The sequence below is a fragment of the Xenopus laevis genome, chromosome 7S (genome assembly GCF_017654675.1).
Source record: "Xenopus laevis strain J_2021 chromosome 7S, Xenopus_laevis_v10.1, whole genome shotgun sequence".
NCBI classification, from domain to species: domain Eukaryota; kingdom Metazoa; phylum Chordata; class Amphibia; order Anura; family Pipidae; genus Xenopus; species Xenopus laevis.
In genome coordinates, this window is record NC_054384.1 from 33,562,681 (window position 1) to 33,587,693 (window position 25,013).

A 25,013-nucleotide genomic window follows, 5' to 3' on the forward strand; every position below is an offset into this window, starting at 1 on the left:
CCAGACAATATATCTCCCTGCGTAGAGTCACAGTGGCACCCACATTAACAGCAGCATTAGGGGAAAATGAGCTAACAATAATTGAGCCCTAAGGCTTTATACATTCAATTGATTAATGTGATTTTTCCAAGCAATGAATAGAGTATTAAAGAAAAATAGTGAATTTCTTTGTTGGTAAAAGGTGCAGTTTTCAGTGTTATGGAATAGAGCTTAAAAGGCTGCAAGTAAAGAAGTTATTTGTGCAGAAAGGTGAAGATTGGTTATGACTGCTCGAGAACCAATTTCCCCAGACAGTTTTCATTAATATATCTTTGCCTACATAGTTCCCCCCTCGGCAAGTCATAAAGATACTAATGTGACAAAGTGTTCTGCTTCAGCAGCTAAACTGTGTGCTGTGAAGGTGTGAGGAGCTGATGATCACACTCACAACCTTTACTTTCCCGATTTCATCTTCAAAACAGGCTTCATTAGCACTTTTCCAGCAGTTCCCGATTTGAGAAAACAACAACAGGGAAATGATGTCAGTGGGGCTCTGAATGAAGGTCTCCCAGCTGGAAACTGCAGCGCTTCTGTCAGTGACACACACCAGATGGGAATTGCTACCACCTAAAGCCTTCAGTGCACTGCTAGCAATGGACTCTGCACCCTACTTTCATTTGCAGGATTAAATTATTTTGTCACTTTTCAGAATGGACTAATCATTTTCAAAGAGCTGTTCTCACCTAAGTATGACATAGGCATTGATATTCTGAGACAATTTGCAATTGGTTTTCACTTTTGTGGTTTTTCCGCTATTTAGCAAGAAAATGAGTTAAAAAAAATCAAACAATGAAGATTAATGCAAAGTTGCAAGGAACAGGACATTCTGTATCATATATAGATAGCTTAAAGGTAAAGCACACCTTTAATCAATCAAGATCACAGTATATAATGGGTGGCCTTCCTTCTGACCATAGGTGCCATGATGATTCAACAGCATATGGTGGAAATCAGCCAAATCACTTGACCAAATCTGGGCATGCATGGCCATTTTAGGATATTTTCATGTGTTTTTAATTGTTTTGAATGCTTTTTGAATTATTAGTAATTCTATGCTGCCCTTTATTAGAAAAAGTTAGCTGGTTGTCTGGGTTACTGTACCAAGCAACAAAATATTTTTTTATCTTTCTTCTCAGATCTCCTTTTCTTCACCTTGACTACTAAAAAGCTCCCTGGCTGCTAAAGGGGAAAAAAATCACAAAAACTAAAAGTAACTAGAATTCTGCTGCCTTCATCACATTAAATGTTAATTATAAAGAGAATGAATGTAGTGCTGTAAAAGAAATAGAGCAGAATGTGATGTATTAGGAGGGGGAAGGCTGCATGATGCATAAATGGGAGAAGATGACTGAACTTAATGAGAAGACGGAAATTGGAAGAGTATCCTTCACAGGGATTTGAATTCCTCACCTCAGACCTCCTACACTTCTGGACTTCACAGGGAACTTTGTGTGAAGGCAAATATACAGCAAATATTTCCTAGAGTTTGGTAGAAGCCGAGTGAGAGCAGCTGGGAGTGGGGCCAAGCACCACACAAGCAATTGGACATATTTTAGTGGTGTCCCAGGTATTAAATACGCAAGGCTCCTTGGTAACAGTGTGACGGGGGAAGTGGAAGAATTCCATCACTAAGGTCACTAAACAGGGGGATCTTTCCAAGAAAATTTCTAGTAACAGTTCAATTGTGTATAAATAATAAGACTTATGAGTCTGCTCTACTTGAGCATGACAAGAAGGGGAGGTAAATAAGCCTTTTATTCAAATAGTATTTGGTACAGATTTGTTTTTGAACTTATCTCACACTGACCCATTTCACTCCAGTAGTGGACTAAACACAGGCAGCCCGGCTCAAACATAAATCTATAACAGGAGAAGACTCTGAAGGAGGTCCAGTGGGACATAGATTTTTACTATAGAGTGCTGTTCTTATATCTACAAGGGATCGGCTCTTTCAGTGGTTTCCAACCAGTAGCTCGCAAGCAATATGTTGCTCACTAATCCCTTGGACATCGCTCCCAGTGGCCTCAAAGCAGGTGCTTATTTTTAAATTCAAGACTTGGAAGTAAATTTTGGTTGCAGAAAAAAACAGGTGCACTGCCAAATAGACCCTCCTATATGCTGGCAATTCACATAGAGGCTGCCAAATAGCCAATCACAGATCTTATTTGGCACCCCAGGAACAGTTTTCGTGCTTGCGTTGCTCCCCAACTCCTTTTACATCTGAATGTTGCTCACAGGTAAAAAAAGGGTGGGGATTTCTGTGTTATCTGGTTACCATCCCATTGTTCTCCTGATGGGCTGTTGGGAGGAGGTGATATCACTCCAACTTTGGGTGCAGCAGTAAAGAGTGACTGAAGTTTATCCCAAGTCACATGACTGAGGGCACCTGGGAAACTGACCATATGTCTAGCCCCATGTCAGATTTCAAAATTAGATATAAAAATCAGTTTGCGCTTTTGAAAAAACGATTTCAGTGCAGAAGTCTGCTGGAACAGCACTATACTGTAAACTGGGGCATTTTGAAAAAAACGTGTTTCCATGACAGTATACCTTTAAGGAATCTGTACACAAGCCAAAAATATCAGCGTCTGATCTATGGCAAAGTGTAACAATACATAGAAAGCAAGGTTTATGATTTTGAGAAGTACATTACAGATGATAAATGAAGTCATGGGTGAGGCAAAAGCATTTCCTGTGCTCGGGAGTAATATTGACACTATAGAGGATAAACGGAATGAATCCCTGCAGGTAAATCAATTGTTTAACTATCAGTGTCAAAGTCAAACAACTGAGACTGATATACCCATGAGACTTCTCACTAGATTCTCACTGAAAATGAAATGTGAAGATTCGGGGGCCATATTATTACACATTTTATGTACTGAACATAAATGACTTTTAGCAATGATCCAAACACTCTCCCATGTAGCTGAGGTCTTATTCCAGCCTTATTCCAGAGACCAGAGCACAATAAATTACATGCAGAATGGCTCTCATAAAATATCTTTAAACTAGAAAAATTGTCATTTAGAAAAACTTACATGATTGAGACATCTATATTGGACAGATCAGAAAAAAAACGTGTTTATAGAAAGTCTGTTTAGTGGGCAGGCTTGCAGCCTTAGTCTTTCTGCAGAATGTGGAATTGTGGGAAAGGGAAATCAGACAGCTAGATGATTTTTTTTTAAGATGATGGCTGTGCTGCGGGAGAATGGTGCCTTGCTAAATAAACCTTAAGCACCTTAAGCACTTTTTGGCTTCAGTAGAAGTAGGCTTGGGGGCCATGCCCTTTTATCTAAAAATCTCAGCGGATGTTTACGTGATTTTTTAGTAGACTTAAGATATAAAGATTCAAATTACAGAAAGATCCATTATTAGGAAAACCCCTTGGTCCCAAGCATTTTCTGCACACACACACATATAGTGAATAAAGTACCCCCTCTTGTAAATTATATAGTGAATAAAGTATCCCCTCTTGTAAATTATAAGGAAATTATAAGTTACAGAGGAGTTTCATGACCATATAAAAACATGAGGCCGTAGGACATGGAACTCCGAGGTAACTTCTAATATCCTCATATTCTGCAACTGGGGGTACTTTATTTATTATAATACACAAGTTTCAGTGAGTCATGTGACAGAAATGACATCAGAACTCACCGTTTATAACTGATGACATCAGAACTCACCGTTTCTAAAGATATAATTTCCAAGATATTAATAGCTTTTCTGCATTACACACACACACACACACACACACACACACACACACACACACACACACACACACACACACACACACACACACACACACACACACACACACACACACACACACACACACACACACACACACACACACACACACACACACACACACACACACACACACACACACATTATATTCTTCCATCAGCAAAATGCTCAATGAGTAATTAGCCATCACTAACATGCTGAGACACCATATGTGAAGGCCAGGTGTACAATTCCCAGAATCCTCCTGGACTTCTGCAGTAGCCAAAGAGCCTAAGAAGTTATATAATTAGATGTGTTTTTTTCCCTTACCACAAGCAGCATCAATAAAAATGCTACCTGTGCCCTAAAGCTTACAGGCAAACATGAGATCTATTATCTGTAAACTGGTTATCAGAAATGTTGCAGTACCACTTTCCATATTAACTCTAATATATAATTAATTATCCATTTCCAATTGATGGAATCAATCATTTTGTACATGACGGTAACTAAGCTAGAATAAATCAATGGTAATGGTAAAACAATTTATTGGCCCCAAGCAGCCAATACCTATATTTTTTCCGCACTGTTTATCTTCCATTTTTAACCAGACAATGCTTTAGCAGCACACAACACATATTCAGCTTCTTGCTAATTATACTGCCAAGTTGTAGCTCAAATGGCAAAAAGAATGTGTGTATAGCAGGGTTATTCTTACGTACAACACGTCCTCATTTATCGGGGAGGAACAAATCAACTAAGCATCTGTCCGGCACATTCTCATTTCTTTACCCAATGTAGATTGTTTTCACTGATATAAAAAGGTAAAAGCCAACGATAACACTATGCCTGGTTTTAGCATTCATGCTTCTTAATGATATACATTTAAAAAATAAAGTGAATAGATATATACCCTATAAAAAACTGAAAATGTTCATAAATGGAAGTGTATGCCCTTTAGAGGGAGCAAGAGGTAATATTCTGGTTCTTACTGGGTTGAGTAGAACAGTCAGGAAAAGTTCACCACCACGGATGGATTTGTCAAGTTCTTTTGAGCCACCAGGGTATTCATTGTAGAATATGGTGTGAGTGAAAAGCCCACAAGTTTGTCGTGGTAAAACCTATGGACAGAGACTAGAATGTTAGCAATTAAAAACACAGTGATTTTTTTTATGATCTAAAAACCAGAGATCATGTTATTCAAACAAGGTACAAGATTAGAGTCTAAGGCATATATTTGGTTTCAAAGGGGTGGTTTACCTTTAGGTTAACTTTTAGTATGCTACAGAAAGGCCACTTTCTAAGCAACTTCTCAACTGGTCTTCATTTTAAATAATTTTTTAATTATTTGTCTTTTTCTGACTCTACATTTTTCAAATGGGGGTCACTGACCACATCTAAAAACAAATGATCTGCAAGGCTACACATTTGTTAATGCTACTTTTTATTACTTGTCTTTCTATTCAGACCTTCTCCTCTTCCTTTTCCAGTCTCTTGTTCAAATCAATGCTGGTTGCTAATCAATGTATGGTTGAATAATTTGGACCATAACAACCAGATTGCTGAAATTGCAAACCGGAGAGCTGCTGAATAAACAGTTAAATAAATAAAAAATAAAAACCAATTGCAAAATGTCTCCGAATATCTCTCTCTGCATCATACTAAAAGTTAACTCAAAGGTGAACAACCCCTTTAACAGTTTGTACAGATATTATGTTTTTTGGACAGAACATCATAAAATGCATCAATCTCTAAAAACAAGATATTACAAATTTCATTGCATATACTTTTCTTTCACTTTATATGATCTCGAGATTCTGAATAAGCTTAAACAAACTGAACAGTTGGCAATTTGTTACGGAACAGATTAAAGATGTCACCAGACACCAGTGGAGAAAGCAACCCTACTACTGGTTTGGGATCTATAATCCAGAAACCCATTACACAGAAAACTTTGAATTATGGGAAGGGCATCTCACAGAGTCTTTAATTCAATCAAACAATTCATATTTTTTAATTGGTGCCAATTAAAATATAATTAATTGTTATTGGAGGCAAACCAATCCTATTGGTTTTATAATCATGGATATATTATTTTTTGGTAGACAAAAAATGTCTATGTAAAGATGCAGAAAACCCCAGGTCCTGATCATTCTGGATAAAGGGTACCAAACCTGTAGAACAAGATCAAGTAAAATATTTTTTACAGTGTCTGATTAGAAGCTGTTGGTATCAATAACAGTCCATAAAAAGCACACAGTCCGTACATACAGAAGGGATCAACTATCCATAAAACTCTGAAAAAAATGGTCCCATAGACGCCATTAAGCAAATCAGTTTTAATGATTTCCTTTATCTCTGTAATAATAAGATAGTACCTTGATGGTGACTAAACTGTAGAACAATGATGCTATGCAAGAAATAAAGGTTAAATATAGAACTGGAGTTTCACAGAAATTGCTCTCTAAAACTTCTAAAATGGACAAAGAATATGAAAGAATACGCAGACATTTTATTGGTATGTTAGTTTAATGAACAAATATAAATTAAAGGACATGAGGTTTAGTTACTATGCTGTATGTTAGACTACAGCAGGGTGTCCATGGTAGTAATCTTCAGGAGCTATGTCATAAATGGGAAACGGACGTGGGCAATATTTCGGATGAAGAATGGCAGGAAGCGCAAGAATCTACTCTTTTGGTATCCCCCAACTATAGGTTACATACTATCCAATTGTATATCATACATAGAGCATATTACACCCAAGCCAGACTTCACCTCATTAATGCCGACACTCCCGACCTCTGTACCAGATGTGCCTTAGGAAAAAAGTGTCTTTTATACATATGTTGTGGATTTGCAGTAAGATCACTTTGTACTGGGGATCTATATTAGATACTTTGGATGCTATTATGCAAATTAAAATAGATAGGTCACCCAAAGTGTGTATATTGCAGGACCTCAAGCTGAATCAGTATCAAGTACTTTTCTTGCAAGAGACATTGTTACTGGATAAGCGGCTTATAACTCAGAACTGGAGGAATATTGCCCCTCCTACGTTTGCTAACTGGAAACAAAGCATGCGGGATATATGCAACCTTGAGCAACTGGTGTATATAAAAAGCGGATCCCTAGAAAATTTCATAAAATTTGGGGTCCTTGGTTGGATGTATTCCCTCTAGTAGAAGATTGAACAGCACCACCAACTCTTCAAATAATTAAAAAGCCGTTATTTGTGCTTTTGTGGGCATCACCGCAACGTTTCAGGCCATGCGGCCTTTTAACAAGCTTGATAAAAGGCCGCACGGCCTGAAACGTTGCGGTGATGCCCACAAAAGCACAAATAAAGGCTTTTTAATTACTTGAAGATTTGGTGGTGCTGTTCAATCTTCTACTACACAGTTGGCCATTGTAGAACGTGCACCATCTCCAAAGTATACCGAGAATCGATGTGCTGACTACTCTTTTTCTACTGGATGTATTCCCCCTTCCACATATGCGCCTGATAGTTGGGCAATAAAGGCCAGGGAAGTATGCTATTACCAAGTTTGCTATGTACTACATTCCTTGCTTTTTGATATGTTTGTATAACTCCGATTCATGTTGTTCTCTATGTAATCATAAGTATTGATACTTGATGTACAGTTCAACACCCTTGTACTAAATAATCTGAGATTTCTGTAATTGACACGCTGAACAGTGATATGTTGTTTTACTGATGTGACAACTTTTCAATAAACTACACGAGTTTAAAAAAAAAAAAAAAAAAAAGACATAATAAAAAGCCTACGCATGTAGTACAATGCCAGTGCTGAGAGAGGAATGCAATGAATTCATAACTGTAATATGCCCATGATGTGTGAAAAGAACAGCATCCTTTATTGATAGGGACTCTTTGAACTAGTGAATTAGTGCATTTAAACAATAAGCTGTTCCTCTTTAGGTGTTAAAAGGTCAAGTTTCCTTACCATAATATTGTTGTGTATGAAACCTCTCCGGAAACGGGCTGGCCTTAAGTGTGGATATTCTTCTGTACTGGTTACCTGGATGTTCCATATGGATTTCCAGGCTTCATAGAGTTGGCTGTGGATTGGATACACGCCTGAGTGATGAGGTGCCACAGCATAGCCTAAATCTATAGGGATACCATGCTCCTGTAAGCAAGCATACAAATAAATGTTTTTTTTAAATATAATATATGATCTACAAGTGTGTGCCTTTATATAATATTCATAAGAAGATCAACAAGACAAGTTCAGAGGTCAAGAAGTAAAAAGATGAGCAAAGGCAGGAAGGGGTTCCAAAAGTAAGGGAGCACAAGAAGCCTATGGCTGCTGCCTTGTGACAAGCTGGGACAGACCACCAGCTAAGACAGATATTGGTGGGAGCATTTGTCACTTTTCAGTCATTTTTTTTAAAGTACCTTGCCTATTGTAATCAAACAGAAACAGGCCACTTCTCAGATTATTCCTGGTATTTATAAAGCTGTTTTCAGGAAGTAACTCAAGGTTGTCATTGTTCCATAACATTGTCAATGCCAAAATATCTGAGGGTTGTTCAAAGCACAGGGCCAAGTGTTTACTTTCTAATAAGAGAGTGCTGGTTTAATAAACTCCAGTACTCCATTGTTTGGTCAGGTTCACAGTGACTAATGACAAGGAACAATCATTTGTTCATGTGTGGTCACAGCTCAACAGGAGTAATAAGGTCTTTATCAAAGTTCCACATCGCTGGACTGGAAACCCACTTTGGAGTCACTCAAGTTGAATATGCCATCTAATACATAGACATGTGAAGGGCCACAACCTAGAGGAAATAAGGCAGGCAGAAAACAAAGAGTGAGGGCTTGGTAAGCTGGGAATCCTCTGTTCTCCGGTAAGTTATCGCTAGTTAGAATGAAAGGAATGTGCTAAACAGCCAGGAACAGTCCAAGATAACCAGTACGCAAAAGGCTCCCTAAGGTTTTAAACAAGTTACTGCTACTGAATTAAACAAAGAATCAGTACGACAAACATTGAAATAGTCAGGGTTCTATGGGGTTTTGGCCCTGGAATTCTCAAAGTAAGTAGCAATAAATCTTCCATCAAACTACCATGTGAGGTAGAACAACTGGTGACAAATAAGCCAGAATAGCCAAGAACAAAGAGCAAAAGATATAACAAGTGAGCATAGAGAAGGGGGTAACGATGAGCAAGGGATTATGTCATATATAAGCAGCAGCAAAAATGGAAAAGTGGAGCAGAAGAGTGAATGGAACTAAGAAGAAAAGAGACCATGTGATACAATGGTAAAGACGTGAGTGAGAATATAAATAAACAGAAGTGATTATACTGTTGATTCAACAAACTGGGCTTCTACAATTTCACTTATGAGCAAATACTGTAAATTCTTCCTGTTTGCACCCACAAGGAGAAAGTCACAACTACCTCTTATCCAAAGGCAACTGAAAAATGCTTGTTCAGGGCTGGAATCTTAGATTCTATTCAATATAAATAGATTGTTTTCTTTGACGTTGCTACGGTTATATTTACTTGAGATGCCATAGCTAATTACAGAATCAGAATTTATGCCTTGCAATTCTACATTTGAGTGTGGATTCTGGTTTGTACTTTGCCATTTGTTTGTTGCATTTTCAACTCCAACAAAAATGTTGTATAATAACACAAGACCAAAGATAGTGACAAATAGTGACAAAATGAAGAGAGCACTTTGAGACAGTATTATATTATTAGGATTACAATCCTAATTCAAACCACTGTCAGGTGACAGTGGTGTGAATTAGGATTGTAGTAGGAAGAAGTATCTAAAAATTGCTGTTCTCTTCTTGTTTCCGAATGTATCAATTTGTCCAAATATCTTGTAGAGTATACTGTATTCAATTTTCTGTTGATATGGGAGCATTTATTAGCTTGAATTATACAGTTCCTGTACCTAACAGTAGAGGTGATAAACAACAACTTTGGAGATATAGAATTTAAACTAGTAGAGCTGCAATGTACTACAGATTGCTGTAGAACCAGCAGGAGTACCTACCAATGTAAGACATTTAGCATTATTTTTCTGCAGAACATTTTTTTCCTGCCTGTTTTTGTATAGAGCATGGCTTAATAAACTACCAGCCAGAGGAGAAATGAGTATAGTTGTAAGATCTGAATTTTGTCTGTGAAACTGCAAATACTAGCACTTTCTATTTTAACATTTCTTTATTGCTCAAACATTTCTTGGAGTACATTCCTGTAAATGGCTGCAAGCATGCCAGCAGCAATGCACTGTTGCCTGTAGCAACATAGGAATCAGCAAGACTTCACTAATGAATACATTTTTAATTTTCCTAAATTGCTTGATGGATAAAATCCTTAATCCTCAATTAAGTAAGATGGTTTCACTAAGTGAAAATCCTCCTTAAGATTTGGCTTGAAGGGAGGGTTTCAAGAATGGTTTGCATGATGAACAGACCTTCAATGTTGCAAAAGAAGCAGCTCTATATGAAATAAAACTTGGTCATTTTGGATCCCCTAAAGCAGTGGTCCCCAACCAGTAGCTTGTGAGCAACATGTTGCTCTCCAAACCCTTGCATGTTGCTCCCAGTGGCCTCAAAACAGGTGTTTATTTTTGAATTACAGGCAAGTTTGGGTTGCATAAAAATCACGTGTACTGCCTCCAGGAGTAGGCTGCCAGTCCATATAAGGGCTACCAAATGGCCACATATTTGGCAGCCCCAGGAACATTATTCATTCTTGTGTTGCTCCTGAACTCCTTGTACATCTGCATGTTGCTCACGGGTAAAAAAAGGTTGGGAAAAGGATGATCAGAAGGCATGTCTAAACTATAGATATGAGAAGAATTTAACCAGCTAGATATCACTTGTGTTGGGCCCATTATCTGAGAAGGGCACATAATACAAATAAATGGGGAAAACATATTATAAATTGTTGCCATAAAACCCTCATCCATTGGAAATAAAATGTAGAAAGACACTTGTAGAACTAGGATCATTCAGGAACTAAACAGCAAACTCAGTCTGGTAATCACCCTGGAGGTCTGCCTTCTAGAGTAGTGGATGGTTTTGCATCTCAAAATCATCTCAGAGTTATGTTGAGAATCCTGTTACTTTATATGAGGAAGCAGATATTTTACCAGTGCGTACTTGAATACCAACCTTTAATTGCTGGAGGTATTTCATTGAGAAAATGCTCAAGCTAATCAGATTCACTTTTCAACTTGTTTATTAATGACCTGGAGGTGGGCATTGAAAGTACTCTTTCTATTTTGCAGATGATACTAAATTGTGCAGAACTATAGGTTCCATGCAGAGTGATTTGTATAAAATGGAAAACTGGGCAGCAAACTGGAAAATGAGGTTCAATGTTGATAAATGCAAGGTTATGCACTTTGGCAAAAATAATATAAATGCAAGTTATACACTAAATGGCAGTGTATTGGGAGTTTCCTTAAATGAGAAGGATCTAGGGGTCTTTGTAGATAACAAGTTGTCTAATTCTGGGCAGTGTCATTCTGTGGCTACTAAAGCAAATAAAGTTCTGTCTTGCATAAAAAAGGGCATTAACTCAAGGGATGAAAACATAATTATGCCTCTTTATAGGTCCCTGGTAAGGCCTCATCTGGAGTATGCAGTGCAGTTTTGGATTCCAGTCCTTAAGAGGGATATAAATGAGCTGGAGAGAGTGCAGAGACGTGCAACTAAACTGGTTAGAGGGATGGAAGACTTAAATTATGAGGGTAGACTGTCAAGGTTGGGGTTGTTTTCTCTGGAAAAAAGGCGCTTGCGAGGGGACATGTTTACACTTTACAAGTAGATTAGAGGACATTATAGACAAATAGCAGGGGACCTTTTTACCCATAAAGATGATCACTGTACCAGAGGCCACCCCCTTTAGACTAGAAGAAAAGAACTTTCATTTGAAGCAACGTAGGGGGTTCTTCACAGTCAGGACAGTGAGGTTGTGGAATGCACTGCCGGGTGATGTTGTGATGGCTGATTCAGTTAATGCCTTTAAGAATGGCTTGGATGATTTTTTGGACAGACATAATATCAAAGGCTATTGTGATACTAAGATCTATAGTTAGTATAGGTATGGGTATATAGAATTTAATTAAAAGTAGGGAGGGGGGTGTGTATGGATGCTGGGTTTTCATTTGGAGGGGTTGAACTTGATGGACTTTGTCTTTTTTCAAACCAATTTAACTATGTAACTAACTATGTAACTTACACAGAGGGTTACCAGATCACTTGAAAATCCCAGATATGTATCTAAAAAATTCAGCTTGAAGGGCTGCATGGATTTTTCAAGTGATCTGGAAAACTTGTCATAATAAATTAAACAAGTTATGGCAAGACTGAAGCTAAACTAAAGCTGGCCATAGATGTAAAGATTTTAAAAAGATCCAATCGTTATCGTGAGACCACGATTATCTCAAAATGATCGTTTAAACGTACGATGTGTCCATCAACTAAAAAGACCATTTCAGGCAATATTGCCAGCAAAACTGAAGGGTAGCTGCCTGCTTGGCCCTGCAGACACAGATAGATTGCACTGGGACCTATAAATATTTTTTAACCTGGCCGATCAATTTTCTGACAGATGTCAAAAAAAACCAAAAATCTACGATGTACGATCGTTCGAATCCCACTAACTTCACGATAATTTGACGGATTGGTCGGACTTTGCTAAAATCAGTCGTTCGGCAAAGAAAAATCTTTGCATCTATGGGGACCTTAAGTGCAGTTTCTTTTACACATAGGTGTATCAGAGTTAGAACTTGTTCCTTAAATAAAAGCAGTCATAATTTACTCTGTTGTGTTTACTCTGCTTCATTTTGTCAAATATTAAACCTTGTTTAAAGATCAGAAACGATTCACTTTGACAGATGCAATGGGAGAGATCAAGAGTGACAAATAAATCACTGTATGTATTCTGACTGCACACATCATAAATTAATTTTTAAAGGGGACCTGTCACCCAAAAAAATTATTCAAAATCCTATTTTATCAGATTCGTCAAAGAAAATGAACTTTAATTACACTATATAAATTATTTGAATCTTGTTTCCTTCAGTCTGGGATTTCAAAATTATAGCAAGCAGGCAGCAGCCATTTTATGGACACTGTTATTAAGACAAGCCTTGCATCATCTCAGAATTTTGTTTGTGCACCAGAATGGGGGACCTGATGTCCATCCCCATGCCCTGGCCGCACAGTTATATGGTAATGAGAACTGGGGAATGTGTTGGGAGCAGTGACATCTAAGAAGTGCTGGATTGAAAGTGAAAGTAATTGTCTGCCCCGCCTCTATGCCACGGGCATAGAGGAGGGGCAGACAATATTTGATTGACAGCCGAGCTTTTTAAATGAGCTTACAACAGCTATGAATGCTTTAATAAAAAATAGAAATGGGATTTCATGTTTAATTTGAAAAGGACTTTTATTATACAGATTTTTGTGTCTGGGTGACTGGTCCACTTTAAGTATTTTAAATGACAAGGCAACAAAGTTTACCCATATTTCTATATTATCATACAGTTTACCTATATTTATACCTATATTTGTCTCCTCCCCCCCCCCTCGCCACTCTCAAACCACCACTTTTTCCTACCCAGCAGAGTACAACTTTGTGGCTACCATCTTGTATTTTCCAAGGTATTATAGAACATCCAAGATAGCAGCAGCAATAGGTGGGGAAAGGAAATACCACAGCTTTTATAAGTACACCAAAGACAGAAAAACTCTAGCATGGATTTCTCACATTACTAAAAAAAATAAAAGATTTTGAAGAACTGCAACACAAAATGGAAGAAAAAAGGATATTATTCTGGAGTATAACTGCCACAATAGCACATGCAAAGTAGTTCTTACTTGGGCAAACTGCTTGTTGAGTTTCATTTGCTCTGCAAGGACAGTGACATTATGGAATAAGTGAGGTTGCATGTGACTCCACATGTGGGGAAACCACCAGAACTCCTTCCGGTGTAGAAGCAACATGTCATCTCCTTCATCTTCTTCATCTGTGCCTGATGATAGAGTAGCAACAGTCAGTAAGTGCAATCACTGCATCATTCCCTATTAAAGCATGAGACCACTAGCAAAATCTTAAAATGGATGTACAACACAGAAAGCACTCTCTGCAATTTCCCAAAAAGACATGCGCACAAAGTTTCATGAAACACAAAACGCATGGGAACAGTTAGTTCAGACCAAAAGAGAAGTTCTTTGCATGTGCGGCCAACAAACCCGCAACACTGTCAAAGTAGGGATACAGGGGCAGTCTCCACAGAATGAGAACACAATGGGATTACACATGGTAAGTTTTGTGACCTGTGCTGAATCTCCTTCAGTGCGGGTGACAAAATGTCCAAAACTTCTTTTGAGCTAAAGTCTGATTAGCTGCCAGTACAATATTTGAATTGCATAACTGTGCCAAAATGCAGGAGAAGGCAATTTGGTGTGTAATGTGACTCAAAAGTTTAGCAGCAGATTCAGAATACTCCACTGCAAAAGTATTTTTGGAAATTTTTGCTGTCCACGCTGGAAGCTGGAAGATTTACCGCAGGCATCCCATGTGCCATCGCCCTAAAACTACTGTTGAAACAAAACAAAAATGTTTGTTTCTCCTCTGTGGGGGGAGTAGAGCATATTTGCATGAACTCTCCCCATGAGTCAGACTTTCAAAAAAAATTTCTGGTTCCCAAACTATCTCCTTTTTTGCTGTTGAAAAGGAGGTTTCAACACCAAACCTTTTTTTCTTGCTTTTTACATTTGAAGTATTCACCATAAAATCACAACCTCTACTTGTATACTCCAGCGTGCAAAAGATATAGACTATTTGGCATGGTAAACACAATGTATTGTGAGTAGTGTTGGCTAGGCAAGTTATTCATTTAAAAGCCTCTTTAGTGTGTGTGCCCTTGTTCATGCATGTAGGAATATACTATCGTACACAGGAACACCGTATGCTTATGACAAGTTTACGCTGTGAGACACGCATTCGTTTTCTCATTGAGAGTCACTGTTTGCATGACTGTATGCATGTCTGGGTTAATCAGTGTGTCTTTGTGTGTGCATAGATTTGCATAAGTATGTGTGTTTTCGAGTGTCATGAAGTAGAGAAGAGTGGGTCCATTGTAATCTTCAAATTTGAAGATACCCTCAGGGTATTCATCGTGGGAACTTTGTAATTCAAGTGTTATCTCTGGAAATTTAATGTGTGAACATATTTAAAAATAATGGTTGGAGATAGTAAATAATAAATCATTTTTACAAAAATCCTGGACAACTTTAAGTTAGTGTATGTGCCCATAGTGAAATGGCGAGTGCGAGAACCCATGGGAGTACAGTCTGTGTCAAGCAGCTGAAACCAGGAGAGTTGCTTATCTACGATCGAGAAAATGCTGCTGTGAATAATGCTAGTTGATGTGCAGTGCTGGAATTTTTAAACACAATATAAAAGATTGTACGTAATGTGAGGATTGGGGTCCCTGAAAAACCCAAACTCAACACAAAATGCTGCAGTGAGGTTTCATTCTCAAAGTACTGGAGCAAACCTGCACCTGATTCTCAAAATAGTAAAAGGTATGCGATTCATAATCCAGAAAACCATTATCCAGAAAGCACCAAAATATGGCATAAGACATTTTTAAAAATTCTGTTTTTTCTGTAATAATAAAACAGTACCTTGTGCTTGATCCAAACTAAGATATAATTAATCCTTATTGGAAGCAGAATTAGCCTATTGGGTTTACTTAATGGTTAGCATACCTCCCAACTGTCCCGTTTTTAGGCTAAGGCCACACTAGGCGATAGCGCCGCGATTTGACTCGCGGCGACTTTTCGTCGCGACTTTTAAGCAATCGCTGGGGAAACTTTTGCGCTGGCGTCTATGGGGAATCGCGTAAAATCGCCAGCGTAAAAACACACGCGGCGATCTTTTCTCTACTGTCGCTCGAAATTGCCTCGCTAGGCGATTTCGAGCGACAATAGAAAAAAGATCGCCGCGTGTGTTTTTACGCTGGCGATTTTACGCGATTCCCCATAGACGCCAGCGCAAAAGTTTCCCCAGCGATTGCGGCTTAAAAGTCACGGCGAAAAGTCGCCGCGAGTCAAATCGCGGCGCTATCGCCTAGTGTGGCCTTAGCCTTAGAGGGACAGTCCCTCTTTTGACAGCTAAACCTGCAGTCCCTCATTTGTACTGGAAAGTCCGTTTTCTCTGCACTGAACAGCCAGAAAAAGAAACAAAGTTTCTAACTTAATTCGCTTTTGGCAGAGAGCCCAGAACAGCCACAGCAGAGGATAAGATACTTTTGTTACAATTTTGAAATAATCAAATAAGCAATTGTAACAATATAAGATAACAGGTCCCTTGGGAAAAGTTAGACTCACAGATTAAAGGGCAATTCACCTTAATTAGCAAAACTGTAATAACGGAATTCACCTTAATTAGCAAAACTGTAATAACTGAAAAAAAACACGAAAGTATGTTCAAACTTTCTTAACCTGCGAAATTTTGTAAAATGAACATGGCAATTAGAGGGTGTGGTCACACAAATGGGGGTGGTCAAAAAAATTCGCTGCTCTGCGCGCTTCAACTTTTTTGTCCCTCTTTTTATTTCCAAAATGTTTGGAGGTATGGGTTACATGATTTTCTTGTAAACTTAAGGAATGAATATCCAAATTACTGAAAGATCAGTTATCTGGGTCCCAAGCAGTCTGGATAACAAGTCCCATACCTTTATCAACAGAGAGGAATTACTGAATATTTAAAATTCTGCGATAAATGCTTTATTTTATGTGAAAATGTTCAATACAATCATCTTTGTTTGTGTAATGCACCATAGTGCCAGATATGTCCACAAAATCCATGCTGACACTACCCTGCCCTACCACACAGTGCATTATCAAATAACATTATTCATATATATAAAAAAAAAAATCCTAAACTGCACAAATATTGCTGTTTCAGATACTTTTGTGTGGTCTGGTGTATTTACACCTCAACCACAATTTAAAAATTTCGCTTCCACTTAACAGCCAGATGCATTACATCAGCTTAATGTTTATAAGCATGTCTGTAAGTTTATAAAGTGTACAAGCAGCAAATGACTTCCATTACTTTTAGCAGGAAGAAAGGAAAACTACTGAAATGATTATGTGCACAGAACATGCCACAGTAATCCTGCTATAGAGAAAGCACAGAGGTCTTAGTAGTCTATATAAACCCTCTCTCAATAAAAGCAATAGAGTTCTCACTTGTTTTTAATATAGATATGTAAAGAGGAGATGTTATCATATGCCCTCATTCTTTGCTGTATAAACAGTGGCGATCCTGGCCCCTCCAGCGCCTGAGGCAGCAGCAGTTGCTGCTGCCCCCCCTCCCCTGGAAATTTGCTCTTAAAGTACCAGGAGCAACATTTTTGCTGCCCCTGGCACCTAGTGGGGCGCTGCTGCCTGAGGCGACAGCCTCAACTCGCCTCATTGGTGAAGCACCCCTGTGTATAAATATGCGAGAGAATAACGAGAAGAAAATCCAATTTTATTTCCCCTCTCTCCTTAAAGGGATACTGTCATGGGAAAAATTTCTTTTTCAAAATGAATCAATTAATAGTGCTGCTCCAGCAGAATGCTGCACTGAAATCCATTTCTCAAAAGAGCAAACAGTTTTTTTTATATTCAATTTTGAAATCTGACATGGGACTAGACATCTGGTCAATTTCCCAGCTGCCCCAAGTCATGTAACTTGTGCTCTGATAAACTTCAATCACTCTTTACTGCTGTACTGCAAGTTTGAGTGATATCACCCCCTCCCTTTTCCCCCCAGCAGCCAAACAAAAGAACAATGGGAAGGTAACCAGATAACAGCTCTCTAACACAAGATAACAGCTGCCTGGTAGATCTAAGAACAACACTCAATAGACACATTCAGTTACATTGAGAAGGAAAAACAGCAGCCTGCCAGAAAGCATTTCTCTCCTAAAGTGCAGGCACAAGTCACATGACCAGGGGCAGCTCGGAAATTGACAAAATGTCTAGCCCCATGTCAGATTTTAAAATTGAATATAAAAAAATCTGTTTGCTCTTTTGAGAAATGGATTTCAGTGCAGAATTCTGCTGGAGTAGCACTATTGACTGATGCGTTTTGAAAAAAACATGTTTTCCCATGACAGGATCCCTTTAAGTCAATTACTAGTACATCTGACTGCATCTGTGATAGACTTGTGTTGTCAGAGTCATTAGCACTGTGTTGACTGCAGGGAGAAGCTGGAAGCTTGTGGCTGAAATAGAATTTCATATGACTGATTCTACAAAAGATCTTTAACCTCTATTGCTGAAATACTCTGCAATCATTTCTTGTTGCCAAGATAATGTTACCTGTGTGATAGAATTTTCCAGAGAAACCCAAGTTGAATGTGAAATTCGGAACAAGTGTTCTCAGCTTGCTCTGAGTGTTCAGCAAGGCCTGGAATCGGAGAGAAAGAAAAGAAAGGATTATAATCTGAAGTCGTCAGTTCCCGGACTACAATTTGTAAGGTATTCAGTTTATCACGTTATCTGAAACAGTATAGGTAATTTCTCCGACATCAGGAAATAGATATTCTGTAGAGATTCCTTTATCCTGCATGTCAGTGTTTTGAAAAGGGGAGATTAACTTGCTAAAGAGGTAAAGTAACAGAGGCCTAGAATATAATTGCTGCACAAAGCAAATCATGCCAATTTTACACAAGAATCAGCTGCAATCATTGTTGACAGATGGAAGGTTAAGAACAAACAAAATAAAGCTGGATTGTACCACTTAAGAAATGAGCCCGTAACAAAACAGTTTTTGAAATGCTCGTTTGACTCATGTAAAGCAAAAACAATATTTTAGATTTCTAGCTGTAATATACACACAGAAAACAGATCTTCTCTGGGGCAGGAAGACCTAACATATCAAATTATCGATATGGAAAACAGAGTTCACTTGCCTGATGGACAGTGGGTGCTATAAAGAAACGGTATCACTGTGAACAGAGCCTTCAGCCTATAAGAGCCACGCAAGAATAAATATCCATGCATGAACTTTTATAAAGAGTTTCATTTCATACATATTTTCTGCAGCTTCCATTACATTTGTTAACTTTCAGGCTGTGAACATTCAAATGGTTTTCTCTCATCCTCGGGGCTCACTTTAAAGTGAACTGCACACACATTATAAAAGGAAAAACCATTTACCAAAAGGATGTCAAACAGTAGAATCATAGTTGACAACAGGGCTTTCCAACGGGAGGGAGGCCTGCAGGCTAGATGTGTCCCTCAAAATCATAAAGGTTGCGTAAACTGTTTTTTTATTATATTATAATACACAAAAGCTATGAATATCTTGTAAATTATATCCTTATAAACGGTGAGTTCTGATGTCATCAGTTATAAACGGTGAGTTCTGATGTCATTTCTGTCACATGACTCACTGAAATTTGTGTATTATAATAAATAAAGTACCCCCAGTTGCAAAATATGAGGATATTAGAAGTTATCTCGGAGTTCCATGACCTTCGGCCTTGTGTTTTTATATGGTCATGAAACTCCTCGGTAACTTATAATATCCTTATATTTTACAAGAGGGGGTACTTTATTCACTATATTACAAACATGATTTATGGATATTCAACATAATGTAGTGTACAACTGGACTGCTACCCTCATTTCAACCTTTATTTGTCCTTTAACCCAGCTGAGCATTTACCACAACCTTTCAAAGGACATGCAGGTTTCTTAACCAGTCAAATTGACATGCTAAATTGGTGCATCTTTACATATACTACACAATTACTCGTCAATGGAACACAATATGCACTACTATAATACAGGTATGGGACCTGTTATCCAGAATGCTCTGGACCTAGGGTTTTTCATTTAATGGATCTTTCTGTAATTTGGACCTTTATACCCTAAGTCTACTAGAAAATCATGTAAACATCAAATAAACTGGTTTTGCTTCCAATAAGGATTAATTGAGTCTTAGGATCAAGTTCAAGGTTCTGTTTTATTATTACAGAGAAAAAGGCTTGATTATAATGGAGTCTATCTTGCTGGATAACGGGTTTCCAATAACGGATCCTATATTCGTAAAGCCTTTATTTACAAAGGTGTAATGTATGTATAATGATACTAATAACAAACTTGCATTATGTAGTTGGTGCAGTTTGGTTTAAAGTGATGACACATAAGTGCCTGGCATTTAGTGTATACCCATGACTTGTGGTTTTGGGAACTGTTTTGTAAGTCTCAAACCTTCCCTCTTGTTAGGAATGTACTGAACACAACTCTAACAAGTTATTTCGTTTAACAGAGGGTTTTATTGAGGGATATGTTGAATTAGATTCATCTAGTGCACATTACAAATGGATTGGTGTGTGCAGGAAATAAACACACACAAGACACCATTTGGCGTTTTAATTCTTCTTGTATTTATCGTATATCATTACAATGTGCAAAACTGTGAAGCAAGCTTTATCTCTGCCCCTGACTTTAGTTTCAAGATAACTATCTTCTTCAGAAGATAGTGAGCTACTCATGTTATTAGCAGGTGCATTTTATTTTAATGCTGCTATAAATGTATGGATAACCTTTCACATATGTTTGCGAATTCATGAACTTGACTTTCAAAGTAAAGCCAAGACATGCAAGCCTTGTGCCCAAGTGGCTAAACCGCTGTGAATGGGGGGTTTTGTAAAGAATACAAAATGCGTATAATGTATGCCCATTATATATAGCAATAAAGCAAAAAAAAAAAAAAAATGGGTATAACAATGGCAGGTTTTATTAAAAAAAACTTTTAAATTGAATTAAACCAGTCAACTAAAAAGACCAATTTTCCAGGAAAACAAAGGGGAGCTGCCTGTTTGGCCCTACAAGATAGATTGCACTGGGGCCGAGATTTTTTGACCTGGCCGATCAATTTCCTGACAGATATCGGCCGAAAAATCGTAAAATGTTCGATCGGTCTAATCCCACTAACCGCACGATAATTTAGAAAGATTGGTCGGACTTCGCAGCCTTGTAGTGCCCACACTAGATGTTTAGCAAATGTTCATCCCTCATGCTACATGCAGCGTTTCAGCGCAGCAGTTGCACATAAAACCCCCTCAACATGAGCTGAATAAATAAGGCCATGTACTGAAAACACTTCTTGCCTATTATTTTAATTAAGAAATATCTATGTATATTTGTTGTTATTTCTGTCACTAAAGCAGAGCAGAGAAGTAGTTCAAAATGAATCACCAGTCAACTAAGAAGCCCTCTGATTATGAGCTGCTCAAAGGGAACAACTTAGAGAACAGAGGGTTTTTCTGTTCAAAGGGAAATTAGAAACGCTGCACAAATTAACCTGTTTATTAGAGGACATTCACTGCATAATTTATTTTTCAATTTATAATGGCAACCAGTTAGAAAAATTCCTATTCCTATTTATAGTGCTTAGGTGTATATTGTGCCTTTAACACTCCACACTATCATTTCATAAAAAGATCTGAAGCACAAAGCCAGTCAAAACATAATAAAAGCTGCATGCTCTATCCTACTGTTGACTTTCATCTGCATATTTAAAGCAAAGAATTAAGCACAAACATTTCCAAAGGTATCTTTGAAAATCAAAGGAGGCTGTACAAAGAAAAAGCTTTTCTTACTTTTAGAAGAAGTTGAATAAGAAATGGCACTGTATAAATTTGGCTGCAAAAAGCCCTTTCCTGCATTGAGCAAAATGTTAAGAGTGGTGAACAAGCAGCTTGGAAATTCACATGTTTTTGAGATGCTTCCATGGAAAATACTGAAAAATGAATTTAGATTCCCATTGGCGTTTTCCCTACCAGAGAAAATGCCCTTATGACAGTCTTAACAGTTCAAAACAAAATACACTGCAGGTTTGTTATCCAGAAACCAGTTATCCAGAAAGTTCTGTATTAAAAAAAGGCCGTCTCCCTTAGACTCCATTACAATAAATGAATTACATTTTTTTAAAAATTATTTCCCTTTTCTCTGTCATAAAAAAACAGTAGCTTGTACTTGACCCAAACTAAGATATAATGAATCCGTATTGGAAGCAAAACCAGTCTATTGGGTTTTTGTTTACATGATTTTCTAGTAGACTTAAGGTATGAAGATCCAAATTACGGAAAGATCGGTTATCTGGAAAACCCCAGGTCCCAAAAATTCTGGATAACAAGTCCCATACCTGTATAGGCATGGGATCAATTATCCGGAAACCTGTTATCCAGAAAGCTTAGAATTACGGAAAGCCAATATCGCATAGACACCATTTTATCTAAATAATTAAAAATGATTCCCTTTTTGTAATAACAAAACAGTACCTTGGACTTGATTCAAACTAAGATATTATTAATCTGTATTGGAAGCAAAACCAGCCTATTGGGTATATTTAATATCTATATGATTTTCTAGTAGACACAAGGTATCAAGATCCAAATTACAGAAAGATCTCTCATTCAGAAAATACCAGGTACCGTGTATTCTGGATAACATGTCCCATACCTACAGATTTTTTTGGACCGGGTTTCTTTTCCCCCCAAGTTTAACAATGGTCTTGTCATAGAGCAAATCATTACCAAATGCTCACAGTGGGGAGAAAAACTCTGCCATGATGACATGTAAAAAGACAATTTTATTCCATTTCAACACTACTGGTTTCTGCCTTATTGGGTCATAGCTGGTATAATGATTCTAACATAATAAATATATAAATTGCTTAAATTTAGACTGCCGTTAAGGCATGTGCATTTTGCTTAGGGTGAGGTTGTCATGACTACCTACTAGCAATTCATTTATAAAGCCCCCAAGCAGTATTTCTGCCATGTACATGCGTTGAGGCACTGCAATGTAGGAGACTGTGAATGATCTAACTAATTTATTTTATTCTGCTAACATTCAGGGACATTTTACAATGATACTAAAGGCTCATTTCCATAATGTCAATGGCACTAGATAGCTATAGTTATAAAGAGCACTTGTATTTTGAATTTAGAAGATCCTTAAAGTCTAACTCTTAATCAGAGGAGGAGCAGTCTGTGCCTCTCTACTGAGATGTTCTTGCCTTATCTAAAGCGAATGTTATTATTGTCCAAATGAGGAGTAGATAGACGAAAACATGTTAAGGAAGCTTGCACACCACCGGAGGTTTCAACAGCGTTTCCATGACAGCACATCTGTCAGATAAGCTCAAGACAAGGTTGTACAACCTACAGAGGGAAATGGCAGTTTGAGAAAATTAGCTCGCAAGTTCTTTGCACCTCCACAATCATTTTTACAGGCAACTGACATATAAACCGTGGGTTCAGAAAATATTCATGCAAATATTGCTCAAGTTCCACTTATATTGGAGTATATTGTGAAATAACAAAGCTAAAGATAGAGACAGGCCAGTGAAATACACCCCTCCTACATATTTCCTAATAAAGAAACTTCCCAGAAACAGCAAACAATGTATTCTGCTCTTCCTTGAGCCATTGCTTGAAATAGTGATGTGTGGCCCAGCCTGAAACTCACAGGACCAGCAGGTCAGGCGCGTTCAGGTCAACATCTAAATAACTTTTGCGGGTGGTTTTGGGCTAAACCATGCGCCCACCACAGCCTCAACCCTACTATGTTCTGCTTCCACCTCCAGACGTCGTTATTTATAGATTTGTGCCTGCATGCCCTGCCCCTTTTGTGACATCAGAGATCAGGTCTATAAATAGCAAGGCTTGCTGGGTTAGGGGCAGATTAGGGTCTGAGCGGGTAAAGCTTGCCGTAGACGCAAAGATCCGATCGTACGAATCATCGTACGATCGGACTTTCCCATCTCCCGACCTGCCACTAACCATTCCGATCAAATAAAGTACAAAAGAACAATCAGCCGATGTTCTGCCCCTGACAGCAATCGTATGAATGTTATGTCCGACCCAAGCTATTGACAGTCTCCCTCTGAAAATCGTACGATCGGGAATAGATGTAGAGATATTACCCGCAGGCGACAGAAATCGTTTAACCCGTCCAATCGACCAAACGTCAGAAAAACGTTGGAGCTCTCCACACATGGGCCGAAAATCATACGAATCCTTGATTCATGCGATCAGATCTTTGCGTCGATGGCCAGCTTACTCCTAGTACTAGATCTAGGGATGCTTTACTTAAGGTGGCCATAGACGCACAGATAATATCGTACGAAAATTTTGATCAGGTGCCTTAGAAGGCACTAGAATTCTATTGTTTCTACCTGTATATCGGACGATTCAGCTCTACACGTGTGTATTGAAACGAAAGATCTTTCTTGCAAAGATCTTTTCTAAGAAAAAGAAAACCACTGAATTACAGGAATGCCATCTTCCATAAAGATTATTTTAAGCAAATAATTATAATTTTTAGAAATGATTTCCTTTTTCTCTGTAATAATAAAACAGTACATTGTGCATTGTAGCTACATGAATCTATATTGGTGACAAAACAATCCAACTGGATTTAATAGGTAAAAAACAAATGATTTTTAGTATGCTTAAAGGAGACATAGGATAAATGAAAAAAAACAAACATAACAATTTTGTAGGCAATTATACAATGTAATATATGTGGTGCTTTTACATGGTACTAAAAATCAATATCTTTAAAAATAGCCCCTTTATTAGAGCTCCCTATAGATGTTCACTGGTCCCTGTTTCAAATGAGGGGTGGGTGTGTCCTAACGGCCCCTGCCAGAAGCACAGTAAGAGGGGGACAGCCAATTACAGCCCTGCTGTCACACAAGCAAAGGCATGCTTCAGTTCCCTATCAGGTCCTGCTAGCTGATGATTAGTTCTTGTCCTACAGTGCAGTGAGCTGAGCCTGCACAGCCTGGGAATTCAGTTAGCAGGGGAAGAAAAGGGAGGGATTATTAGGGTCTTTGCAGAAATATTCAATAAATTAGCCTGAAACACTACTTTTTTTAAGCACAATTCTTCTATATCTAAATGGGTATAACGCACGGATACATTCCCATTTTTTTTTTTTTTACACAAAACGTCTCCTTTAAGTTATGGAGATCTAAATTATGTAAAGATCTTTTTAATCGGTCCCAAGCATTCCAGGTAATAGATCCTATAGCTGCACATGGACCCATATTATTACAATCTGTGGCAGCAACAGATGAAAATGATAACATTTTAAGGCATGACAAACATTTTCTTGTGCTTTAGAGAAAAACTAGGATTATACTTGAATAACAATG

The 25,013-nt window shown here is 38.0% G+C and overlaps 1 protein-coding gene across 1 annotated transcript in view; it reads right to left on the bottom strand.

The window, feature by feature from the left end:
- The window catches only part of ndst2.S (N-deacetylase/N-sulfotransferase (heparan glucosaminyl) 2 S homeolog), a 95,608-nt gene that overhangs the window by 15,335 nt on the left and 55,260 nt on the right, over positions 1-25,013 (bottom strand). The window contains exons 3-6 of the mRNA XM_041571113.1: positions 18,155-18,242; positions 13,649-13,803; positions 7,743-7,928; positions 4,767-4,895 (exon numbers count right to left, since the gene is read on the bottom strand). Of these exons, the coding sequence (XP_041427047.1) occupies positions 4,767-4,895; positions 7,743-7,928; positions 13,649-13,803; positions 18,155-18,242 (558 nt within the window). The remainder of the gene's footprint in view (positions 1-4,766; positions 4,896-7,742; positions 7,929-13,648; positions 13,804-18,154; positions 18,243-25,013) is intronic.